General features: G+C 37.2%; 1 protein-coding gene across 3 annotated transcripts in view; it reads left to right on the top strand.

The window, feature by feature from the left end:
• tnr (tenascin R (restrictin, janusin)) overlaps window positions 1-13,343 on the top strand; it is a 404,554-nt gene that overhangs the window by 264,557 nt on the left and 126,654 nt on the right. For all 3 annotated transcript variants that reach the window (XM_057857035.1, XM_057857036.1, XM_057857034.1), the window contains exon 12: window positions 12,027-12,177. In XM_057857035.1, coding sequence (XP_057713018.1) covers window positions 12,027-12,177 — 151 coding nt within the window. The remainder of the gene's footprint in view (window positions 1-12,026; window positions 12,178-13,343) is intronic.

The raw sequence follows: 13,343 nt of genomic DNA, 5'->3' as shown, positions 1-13,343 counted from the left end.
AACAAGCCTCCTGGTCTTCTTGGCAGCTTCGACAAATCATTTAGGGAAGAGAAAAAAAAGATAATAAAAACACTTCAGTGAAAGTTTCACTTCACCTTATTTTGCCCTGTAATGGCCTATTTAGCAGTCACTCTCAAAATATTTTGTGTCTGATTTTTTTGACTGATGCTCCTAAAAAGACACTGTGCATCCCAATGTTTTGCTGAATTATGTCAAGCACTTTTCAAAACAGTGCAAAGATCACAAAAAAGCATTACGAAATCTTTGCATTATGTAATGCCTTTTTTGCATATGAAGTTGTGTTAAATGATGCTTATGGCTCATATTTCATATGACTCATCCTGTCACCCTTGAAAAGGAGAAAATAGCAAGCGGGTACTTGCATCTTGTTGCCTGTACATCACAACAGCTTGTGATGCATATGCATCATGTTAAAGCTGACGGAATGATGTAAAACTTTGAACTTTGAAAGTTCAGAGCCGTTTTATCGTCAAGTGGCCTTTGTCTTTGTAATTTCATAGTTTTATTGTCTAGATATTTCCAAACAAGCACATGCCCCAAATTTTTTAAAAACTCTTTCAAATGCACAAGTGTTGAATGCTTGCCAACGTATTTCCAAAAATTTTGTCAAGACAATTTGTCCATCATTAAACTCAGATTATTTAATAATGGGGCATTAAAAAGCACAATACAAAATTGTTGATATTTTATAGGGGGCTGGACCAAATTAACGATATTTTTATGAGTTCGGGAAAGATGCCTTATGATAAGTGTTTTTGAGTTATTAATGTGGTTACGTTTTTACTTTTACTTTTTAAAACTTTTAAGCAAACTTATTTGGATTAGTAAATATGTCATATGTTGTAAGGATAAGACCCTAGCATGATCAAGTGAATTATTTTCATTATGTTCAGACATGTATTCTTTTTCACTTGCTGAATGTGGCGGTCCATTTTTTCCCCCTCAAATACACGTTTGACTGGCTGATGACTCGACCCCAATCACCCACCCTTTGCCACACAGACGCACACTCCCACAACCCTGACCGTTTCATGTCGACAATATGCCGCCTCCTCCCTCACCCATCGAAGAGGAGGGATGTTAGTTAGTTTTTTAGTTTTTTTTCCCGACCAGCAGCAACCGCTGTAAGTAATGTAAAAACTAGGGCAGTCAAATGATTAAAATTTTAAGTCGAGTTAATCACAGCTTAAAAATTTATTCATCGTAATTAATTGCAATTCAAACCATCTCTAAAATATGCCATATTATTCTGTGAATTATTGTTGGAATACAAAGATAAGACAAAAGACGGATATATACATTCAGCATGCTGTAAACAAGTACTGTATTTGTTTATTATAACAATAAATCCACAAGATGGCATTAACATTATTAACATTCTTTCTGTTAACGGGATTCATGGATAGAAATACTTGTAGTACTTAAAAGATAAATGTTAGTTGAAGTTATAGTAATTTTATCTTAAAACTAGGGCTGTCAAACGATTAAAATTTTTAATCGAGTTAATTACAGCTTAAAAATTAATTAATCGTAATTAATCGCAATTAATCGCAATTCAAACCATCTATAAAATATGCCATATTTTTCAGTGAATTATATATATATTCTGTAAAATAAATTGTTGGAATGGAAAGATAAGACACAAGATGGATATATACATTCAAAATACGGTACATAAAGACTGTAGTGGGCATTTCACTCTACTGTCATTTAAATCTGTCTATGCTGTCCTCACTCCGAAGCGTCTACTTTTTCCAAAGCTAGACAGCTAGTGAACGACGCCTTAATAATCAGACTTCTTCCTTTTTCATCTGATTTATTAATAAAATGGCCTCAAACCATTGTCCTCTTTAGACCGTCGTAAAACTACAAAAAAAAAGTACACAAGCATTGCATTAGCAACAACGTTAGCTTAGCACGCTATACAGGTTAACTAAACAAACAAAAAGCGTCTCATACAAAAGATATAACGTTTCGCTTATTAACATAATATGTACATTCTTTACAACAACCATACTTACGGACAAATCTTGTCCAAGGATCATATAAGCACAACAGAGACGTCGCGCAGCCATATTGAACTGGCAAGAAGAAAACAATAAACCATGTCGCAAAGCGACCACAAGAGTTCGCTGTTAGACAGCACAAAAAGCCTTGCTGTAAAACTTACCAAAAGGCAGAATACTGTCTGTGCGGGACATGTGCGTTAATTGCGTCAAATATTTTTACGTGATTAATTTAAAAAATTAATTACCGCGCGTTAACGCGTTAATTTTGACAGCCCTACTTAAAACCCCTCTTAATGTTTTTGTTTTAATAAAATGTGTAAAATTTTTAATTAAAAAAATCCCTGCCCTTCTTCCACAGTGTCTTTAACTACGTAGGGTAGTGATTGAAATACACCACAAGGTGGCAATGGCGTGTTTTAAATTACTTAGAAATCAAGCCAAAGAGTGTGTTTTGTCCCTCGACTGATGCCGTAGTTCTCTGTTTACTGGTCCATCTAGTACTTCACGGTCATTTTAGTGGTGGCTTCACAGCGTACGAGACCTCTGATAGTTTGTATATTATGACTAAATATTACCAACCAGTGTATTTGTTGAGCTAAACGAAATGTTTGAATAGAGTTTGACCAAAGTCTGAGTAAGTTTTATGTGTATTTTGCATAGCTATTTTGATTGGGAATGAACATAATTTTTTTTTTCTGAGAGATAGGAATATTATTTTTCTTGTGCTTTCTCTAAATGCTACTCATGTTTGTTGTGAAGGAGTTGACGAAGCTTATGCCAATAAATGGCGCGGTCCAATGAATGCCTGTGTCCACTCGCCTTTCTCTGCAAAAAATGGAATCATTGTAATCTTTTTGAGGCAATGCATGAGCGGGTCATTCCGCGCATGCGTTAAATGCATCAAATATTTTAATGTTTTGAATTTAAAAAATGAATTACCACCCGTTAAAGCGATCAATTTGACAGCACTAGTAAAAAGACGCCATTGTTGTGGACATGGGGGTAATACCACTAATTTTCCTACTGAAAGTCTGACCTGCATCAGAGTTAGCATAACATTAAACGGTATGACCTTGCTAACCTGCAAAGCTACTGCGGTCAGTCCAGCCGCCACAAGAAACAACAAATTTAAGATAGCCGTCCCTCATTGTTTGCATTATGTGCATTATAGTAATGCAACGCGATAGCTTCAGAGTGAAAAACAAAACAAAACTGAGACCTGTCCAAGAATGGGTCCACTTCAGGGGGACACTGACATGAACATGATCCGACATGAAAAAAAAAATCTATGAAATGAAACCACACATCTGAATTTCATGTGAGTACAGGGGTACCTCGACATACGATCACTTCTACAGACGATCTTTTCGACATCTGTTGTAAATTTTGACTCGCCATTTGTTTCTACATCCGACAACATGATCAAAATATGACGACATGACAGCGCCGCAGACGGATGCGCGGCAGATTTTCATGTGAGAAAAATCAACACAGGTTCCAAGAAGGTTAGTGCAGGTGGTTGAAATGTAAGATGTAAATGTAGATGGAAATGATTGAAAAAATATGAGCGTAGGGTGCACATCTGTGAACTGGCTCAACAACGCCGCCGTAGAAGGTCGACAATCTCCACGGTCCTCCTCTGATCTCTGTCAGTCTTTATAAGTTAAGGTGACAATTATTATTATCTTGATAACATCGCCAAAGAAATTGCCAGCTTTGTGAGGTTTTCATCATTTACCGTATTTTTCAGTGTAGAAATCGCAGTTTTTTTGTTTTTTTTTCATAGTTTAGCTGGTGGTGCGACTTATACTCTGAAGCGATTTATGTGTGAAATTATTTACACATTATTATATAATTTCACATGTTATTGTGGTGTTTTGGAGTGACACTCATGGTTTGGTAAACTTGTTAGCATTGTTCTTTATGCTATAGTTATCTGAATAACTCTTAATAGCTATGTTACGTTAACATACCGGCCACATTTCGTTGTTCATGCATCATGTAACATTATCATACTGTACACTTATTCAACATGTTGTTCTCTATTGTATTTTTATTTTAAATTGCCTTTCAAGATGACATATCTGTTAAATGTGTTGGATTTTAGCAAGTAAATTGCCCCAAAAAATGTGACTTATACAGTACGCCGGTGCAACTTATATGTTTTTTTTTTTTTTTTTTTCGTTGAGCATTTTATGGCTGGTGCTACTTATAGTCCGAAAAATACCGTATTTCAGAACTTGTGCAACACAACACGCTTACTGTCCGCCGCAGTTGACGGTGTTCTCAACAAAACATTAAAAGAGAACGTACTGGACTGTCTCAGGAAATTAGAATACACAATATTCTAATTTTTTGAGACAGTCCTGTGTATATATACAGGACTGTCTCAGGAAATTAGAATACACAATATTCTAATTTCCTGACTGTCTCAGGAAATTAGAATATTGTGTATTCTAATTTCCTGACTGTCTCAGGAAATTAGAATATTGTGTATTCTAATTTCCTGAGACAGTCCTGTATATATACACAGGACTGTCTCAAAAAATTAGAATATTGTGTATTCTAATTTTCTGAGACAGTCCAGTAAATCTCAACCGCATCTCTCCCTCTCTCTATCACGGCAGCAACATGGTGCGTTCAGGTACAGCAGGCAAAACACGTCCGCCACATTAGAACCCGATTGGTTACATTATTACAAGTATTATTTAGGGCTGTCAAACGATTAAAATTTTTAATCGAGTTAATTACAGCTTAAAAATTAATTAATCGTAATTAATCGCAATTAATCGCAATTCAAACCATCTTTAAAATATGCCATATTTTTCTGTGAATTATGTATATATTATATAAAATAAATTGTTGAAATGGAAAGATAAGACACAAGATGGATATATACATTCACCATACGGTACATAAGGACTGTAGTGGGCATTTCACTCTACTGTCATTTAAATCTGTCTATGGTGTCCTCACTCCGAAGCGTCTACTTTTTCCAAAGCTAGACAGCTAATGAACGACGCCTTAATAATCAGACTTCTTCCTTTTTCATCTGATTCATTAATAAAATGGCCTCAAACCATTGTCCTCTTTAGACCGTCCTAAAACTACAAAAAAAAAAAGTACACAAGCATTGCATTAGCAACAACGTTAGCTTAGCACGCTATACAGGTAAACATAAACAAAAAGCGTCTCATACAAAAAATCTAACATTTCGCTAATTAACATAATATGTACATTCTTTACAACAACCATACTTACGGACAAATTTTGTCCAAGGATCATATAAGCACAACAGAGACGTCGCGCAGCCATATTGCTGTAAAACTTACCAAAAGGCAGAATACTGTCTGAACGGGACATGTGCGTTAATTGCGTCAAATATTTTAACGTGATTAATTAAAAAAATTAATTACCGCGCGTTAACGCGTTAATTTTGACAGCCCTAGTATTATTATTATTTTATTATTCTGGTTTTTATTAATAATTTATTTGTTTTGCTATGTTTGATTGCCATTTGTAATAGTACCAGCAGTATTTATTAAGGTTTTAGTATAGGTTTTCGGGCGGTAGAACGAATGAATGGATAATAATTAGGGCTGTCAAATTCATTGTGTTAACGGGCGGTAATTAATTTTTTAAATTAATCACGTTAAAATATTTAACGCATTAAGCGCATGCGCGGAACGACCCACTCATGCATTGCTGCAAGTGAGTGGAGTGGACACAGGCATTAATTGGGGCCGCACTATTTATTGGCATAAACTTTGGCATCTCCTCCACAACAATTATAACTCCTGCGGCGAGCGACGTGAGGAAGAATGACAGGAGATAATCATTTCCTTAACACCCTGCATTGAACACGACGCAGAGAAGATATACCATTTGAGGCCACCACTGACAGTCATGGTTGCCCAACTTACCATCATGCATTTGGGCGGAACAGTTAAGTCGCTACAGTATCAATTACTGAAAGCACAACAAAAATAATATTCCTATCACTCAAAAAAAAAATGTTCGCAAAAAGAAAAGCGCCCAATGCAAAGAGAACTGGCATTCCCAATCAAAATAGCTATGCAAAATAATACTCAGACTTTGGTCAAACTCTATTCAAACATTTCGTTTAGCTCAACAAATACACTAGATGGCAATATTTAGTCACAATATAAAAACTATCAGAGGTCTTGTACGTTGTGAAGTCAGCTCTCAAATGAGCGTAAGGTACAACGAACCCGGAAACTACGGCGTCAGTCAAGGGGCAAAATGCACTAGAAAAACTCGACTAGATCTCTAATTAGTTCAAAACTCGCCCTTGATACCTTATGCTGTATTTCAATCACTACTTTACATAATGGTGAGCTATTAGTTTATTTTTTTGATTGAAAATTTTACACATTTTATTAAAAAAAAACATACAGAGGGGTTTTAATATAAAATTACTATAACTTGTACTCACATTTATCTTTTAAGAATTGCAAATCTTTCTACCTGTGGATCCTTTTCAAGAAAGAATGTTAATAATGTTAATGCCATCTTGTGGATTTATTGTTATAATAAACAAATACAGTACTCATGTACAGTATGTTGAATGTATATATCTGTCTTTATCTTTCCATTTCAACAATAATTTACAGGAAAATATGGCATATTTTAGAGATGTTTTGAATTGCGATTAATTACGATTGATTAATTTTTAAGCTGTGATTAACTCGATTAAAAATTTTAATCGTTTGACAGCCCTAATAACAACTTTTGGGAAAATCCTGCTTGACATACGACCATTTCGATTTACAAACAAGGTCCTGGAACAAATTAACATACACTACTGTTCAAAAGTTTAGGGGTCCAAGCCCAAACTTTTTAACGTTAGTGTATCGCTGAGGTATCGCTGTACTTAGTTTGAGACTTTGGGTAGTTTAGAATGCCTCAGATGTAGATCGGCCCAGGGATATCTCAGATTTTTTTCCACAATTTTTTTACCCAAATTGCTTTTATATTACAATACTTTAGAAGTGCTCCAGTGTCCCCCAGATGTGGACCCATTCTTGGATAGCTCCACGTGTTTCTTAATAAAGGAAAATGCACTTCAAAACGTTTTTCGTAGTTTTGAATCGAACGTTGTATCACCTGAACCAATACACATGATAGTTAGTATGAGTCAATACAGATTTTGCATTGATCATTTAGCCTGCCAAATAATTAGGTTCATATTTGTGGGAAATGTAGCCCTGACATTCAGTAATCTGTTTGGTTTTATTAATGTCCCGTCTCCAGTAAAAACAATCCCCATGCAGTTTATGCTGTTATATCGTCTCTACCAATGTTGAGACCAAACATATGCCCTTGCTGGGTACAAATGAAGCTCATACCACCTCTAACTAAACTAAATTGCTTAGAACATAAGCAAATACAGTATAATGAAATGTCACCATGGCTTGCAATACATTTTGGGTGGAATGTTAAAACTGTTATGCATTTGAAACAGCATTATGTTAGATGGATTACAGTGCAGCACTTAAAGTAGCACAGTACAAACTCACCATCCAGCACAATAAAACATTTGCAACTAAAGGGCTTTTAAGCTGGAGCCAAAACGGCAACAAATTCCATTATTATTGTTTTTATTGCATACAAATTGAGACTGTTTAAGTTATTACTATTTCCCGCAAAGTAGAAAAATATTGCCGCCAGAAGTTAATTTCAAATGTCATTGAATGTGTTCCTGAATACACAAGAAGTAACCTGTTTTTCCCTTCTAACTTTCTTTACTGAACAAAACTCTGACCTTAAAACTGAGTCTTATACTGATCTATAATTCTGAACTATATTGTAGCCCATTATCAAAACACATTGTGTTGTCTCGCTTTTTTTTTCTTAAAACGTATCCAAAGCTGACCTTTCTCTTTTAAATAGATGAACAAAAAATGCTGCCATAAGTGTCAACAAATCTCCCCTGGATTGGAAAAAAATCATGAATAAATCTCTCACAGTGAAAACACATGAGCACAATACAACTTTAATTTCCCTTTCATCATTAAAGTTGCAGGCTGAGTAAAGAAGCGCAATGTAACAGAAAATCGGAGTCTCCTTGTTATGCAGAATCATTTTGTATCACTTAGCCTTGTCTGTCTGAGACTGGGCACAGCTTGTTATTGAAATATCACGGATGTTGTTGCTTCACATACTGGCAATGAAGCTTGCAGTGATTAATTTAGACAGATTGTATATGTAATTATGCCTTTTACGTCCCAGAACATGAGCCTTCATCTACCGGGCTTTTTGAGAAGGCGATGTAGGTGTAACATCTGTCCGTCAGAAGAGAGTGCATACCTAACTTTGCCTCAAGCTGGGAGTGTAGCAATAACTGTGTTGTATATATGAGTGATTTTCAACCAGTGTCCCACTGAGCATTAGTGTGCTGTGAAAGATGATCACATTATACTTTTGTCTAAATAAAGCACTTCAGCACATAAATGCCCGCAGATAGTGGGAAGACAGTACTGTTATAAAAATAATCGACCAAAATTCTGTAAAGAATGAATTTGTGAAGATATAGCTAGAACAAAACAAAAATAATGACTTCTTTTATTGATATATCCCCTCATAAAAAATGACAAAAACAACCTCCCCCCAAAAAACAAACAAATAAACCAGTGTTGTTTTCGTCGAAAATGACGATAACGAAAATGTTTCGTCAACAATTTTTTTCATGACGCTGACGTGACGAAGACAAGCTAAAAATGTGGCTTGGGAGACTAGAACATAACGAGACCAATGCCAGTTTTCGTCTTAAGAGATGAAAATGTGACATACTGTAGTTTATGTCCTATGTTCACAATGTGTGGGTCAGCAAGACATTTTCATATAGTATGTGGAATATGTCATCTTGCATCACAACAGTGTTTGGGTCGTGTTACACATGTGACCTATGCTGTGGCTGTCCCTCACTCCCCTCACCCTAGTTTAGGGTGGGTGTGTTTCAAACTAGGATGCAATTCACCTTGCTTGCTTAGAAACATGGTAAGATGTGTTTGCTTAGCTTGGCAAGAGAGAATATGCATTGTTGCTTTAGCCTTTAAAGGTCTGTGCTGAGTGATCACACACAAAATGCAACTTGTCGTGTTAGCATAGCATTCACATTAGCATTACCAACAACCTTAACGTGGCAAGCATTCTCTTAAACGCTTGGACTTTTTTCCATGCCGGTTATCCTCACGAGGTGCTGGAACCCTTTTGTTTTTGTTTTTTTTGTCCTTAATAATATGGCTTCTCTATGTTCATTCGAAATTGTTGGAAACCTTTATTTATTTTTGGACAAAAACTTTTGGATTTTATTGGCGAAAACAGTTTGAGTAACTGTCAGCTAAAACTAGATGAAAACGAACACATTTTGAAATGACTAAACCATGACTAATACCCCTTTGCCACTGGCCCAAAAACCCGTGTCAACCCAATAACAATTGGCTTTTGGTGGCAGTTGGAAAGGTGCAGCGACCGGCCTCGACCCGTGTCAATCAACCCGCCAAGCGACCCGCGTTAAAATCACCTCGGCTCTAATCATCATGCAGTGTGAAAGCAAAACCCCGGGTCAACAGTCAACACCCTAATCTACGTGGTGACGTAGGCTCTTACATGATGCGTCATAACAACGTGCCAGTCGCCTCCCATTTAACACGCCCCACAACCGTAGTTACGTCAATGCTCATAACAAAGCTAGTAAAGAAGAAGAATTCACGTCGCCTACGTTGCCTCACCACAAGCAGAGTGTTAATCCTTTGCTGCATTTCGATCATTTTGAGTGCAGTAAGAAGCATGAAAACGGAGAACACAAACGGAAAGGAAGCTTCCATGTTGCTCTGCATTGTTTACTTCCTTGATCTGAATGAATTGTCAACGCGCATTTTAGCGTGGTGACGTCACGTAACCTTATGCTCGGCTGAGGAGGGGTGGGGGGTTAGACTGGTGAAAAAAAAAAAGACACGGCTTTTTTTGTCAATGGGAAAGGTGTCAAATGCCAATTGCTAGTGGGTTGTATCGGCTTGGAAAAAACGCGCGTTGACCCACTAGTTTCAGTGGGAAAGGGGCATTAGACAAAAAATTAAAAGGGCTGCCAAAAACCACACTGAAATAACCAAACAAACTAACAAAAAGTCCTCTTTCCAATTTTGCCTGCATTATAAAACCAATCTATCGTATATGCTCGCGTATATGTTACAATTTTTTTTAACCAACATTTTTCACTCAAAAATGCGGGTGCAACCTGTACGCCTGATATGCCGTCTTCGCTCTTACCATTGCGAAATTTAGGTAGATAAAACTGAAAAAGCAAAAAACTTAGCATTAGCTATGAATGCTAACTATACAGACAATTACGCTTAAAATAAACTACAAATGTCTTATATAAAAAAATGAAACAACAAAAACGTGCACAGTACTTTAGACAAACAGTACTTGCAAACAAAACTTGCCCAAGGAAAAAATAAAGATCAACATCACGGCTGAAGTTTAAACTCGTCATGCAGCCATCTTGCCTTTTACAAGAAACAATGTCGCCTAGCGACCTCGAGGGTGCTCTAAGACAGTGGTCCCCAAACTTTTTTGCACCACGGACCGGTGTAATGTGCGGCTTATTTTCACGGACCGGAAAGGTGTGGCAGAAAATGACAGTAAATATAAAATAACACGTCAAGGCTAAAAACCAAGATTGGGTGCAGGGAAAATGTCACTCATCATACACTGAATCAATATTTTTTTAACAGCGACCTCTCCTAAAACATATCGGCAAATATTGTTGGTCGCAAGGATAATGAGCTCTTCTCCAATCGTGAAAGGTCTCTTAGCTTTAGCAGTACGGTTCGCCATGAGGTATGACGCTCTCAGTGCATTTGCTTTTGGTGCCTTGTTTGCTAGTTTTTAGCCACATATTAAGCAGAAAGGACTTGGTTGTAGGCTCCTCTTCTGGCTCAGCAGGTGGCCTTTTCCCTGTAATAAAGCTATCCAAAGACGTCGCTGTCCGCAGCGCACATCCAACAGCAGCTAAAGTTACTGTTTACATTGACCAGGGCTGGGCTGATATAGGTGTGCAAACACCCTAGTAATTGCAGCCAACATCTAGATGGCGACCTATGCAAATCTTTACTGGGATTAGTCCATAGAGTAGACAGTGATATTGTTGTGTCAAGTGCCACAGGCCCGATTGCAGTACCGGTCAGCGGTTCATCAGTTGGGGACCACTCCTCTATGAGAATGAAAAATTATGTTTCCATCTCTTAGAGGAATTTGAGGGCTTCCATGCAAGATAATGAGGAAGAGTTACCGTAAGACAGTTCAGAAAGTTAAGACCGTCAACAAACAAAAACTAGAAACTTAATATATTTACAACATCAGCATTGTTTTTACTATCTATGTAAGTTGTTACTTAATAATAAATGATAAAAATGTACCAAGTTGTATTCCTTCCACTCATAGCGGTGTCGAAAAATGGTCCCAAAATTTGCCCCAAAATCTCCTATATTGCAGTGTGACCTATATGAGGGTCAACTTAAAATACCTACTTTTTTACCAACAAACTAGGGGTGTGATCAATCTGCCAGAGTGACCTATACACAAATACATACGGTAATGGTCAGTTATGTCGTTTTCATCCACAACAAGGAGAGTGGACAAAAGGCAAACTTTCAACTCACTAGCGCATTGTATTAAAAGAAAACAATAAACTAATTATGGTCAGAGTAGAGAACAATGTTGACATAACAAACTGCGTTATAAACGTCCAAATATCCTGATATATTTTTACGTCCGTGCAGAAAATCAGAAAATACGTCGTTACCCTTTTTCCCCCCTATTTATTATTTTAAACCACCAAGTAATTATTTAGCTTTTTTGTTTTATTTTGAAAAACGAAATGCTCAAATTACATATTGGCATGAGACACTGAGCTTAATATTTTTCTGTCCAATCAGATGTCCTGTACTTTATTTTGTTTTCTACTTGCAGGACAATGACGGTGGGATGACCGCCCAGCTGCCCAGCACCATCACCTCCTTTGTACAAACTGGTCTGAGACCAGGAGAGGAGTACACAGTGAACCTGGTGGCGCTCAGAGACCAAGGTCGCAGCCAGCCTGTTACAGCTACTGTCACAACATGTAGGTACTAAATCTGATGCACAAAACTATTAATTTTCACATCCTACTGGGCAGTACATTTTTAATTTTCGATATTGTCAACATAATTGCAACGCCTGTTGTTAACAGTATGTTTACGTACTCATGTACCTCATTGGCCGCCATGAACAGTGCTAGACGTCCAATCAGTTTAGACTGGAAGACGCTGGCAGCGAATGATGGGTGCCATTGCTGCCATTAGCAGTCACACTCAAAATATTTTGTGTCTGAATGTTAGACTGATGCTCTGAAAAAGACACTGTGCATCCGAATGTTTTGCTGAATATTATCAAGCACTTTTTGAGTCCATTTGGACTGAACAGGCTGGCAGGACATGCATGTGCCATTGCTGCCAGTCGAAATGGATTGGACGTTCAGCGCCGTCCAGGGCACTGAAACATGAGCATTCACAGTCGGTCCTCCAAGTTGAAATGAATTGGACATCCACCATTGTCAATGACAGGCAATGAGTTAACTATAATGAAATTTAAAACAAATAAATACAAAAATCAGCTATAACGTTTTATTCGAACCATAACCAGATTGTATTCCTGTTTTTATGACTTTTCAATGTTTTTTTTTTTTTAAATGATTATTTTCAGTATTTTATTATTTTACTTGTATTTATGCATTAGACCAACCATGACCAAAAATGTAATGTCCACTTACAGTATGTAAACGCCAGTCCTTTATTTGTTAAAGTATTTTTTAAATGAGCAAGTATAGTCTCTTGCCTTATAAAGATTTTAGTTCTGCAAGCAAAGGAATGGAATTATAGGAATACATCATTCATTCATCTTCCGTGCCGCTTGTCTCGGTCGTGGGGTTCCTGAGCCTATCCTAAGCAAGGTACACTCTGAATTGGTTACCAGCCAATTGTGGGACACAACGGGACAAACAACCATTCATGCATATCCTCATACCTCAGGACAATTTGAAGCATTCAATCCACCACCATGCATGTTTTGGGGATGTGGGAGGAAATCTGAGTACCTGGAGAAAACCCACACAGGCATTAGGAGGACATGCAAACTGCACACAGATGTCTAGAGCCCAGGATTTAACCCTTGATCTCAGAACGGTGAGAAAGGCATTCTAACCACTGACATACCGTGCCGCCTGGAATATCAGCAATAAATAAAAAGAAT

This window comes from Corythoichthys intestinalis, chromosome 14 (genome assembly GCF_030265065.1).
Source record: "Corythoichthys intestinalis isolate RoL2023-P3 chromosome 14, ASM3026506v1, whole genome shotgun sequence".
Classification (NCBI taxonomy): domain Eukaryota; kingdom Metazoa; phylum Chordata; class Actinopteri; order Syngnathiformes; family Syngnathidae; genus Corythoichthys; species Corythoichthys intestinalis.
Note: the sequence above shows the minus strand (reverse complement) of the source record. Positions and strands in the feature narration are given on the sequence as shown.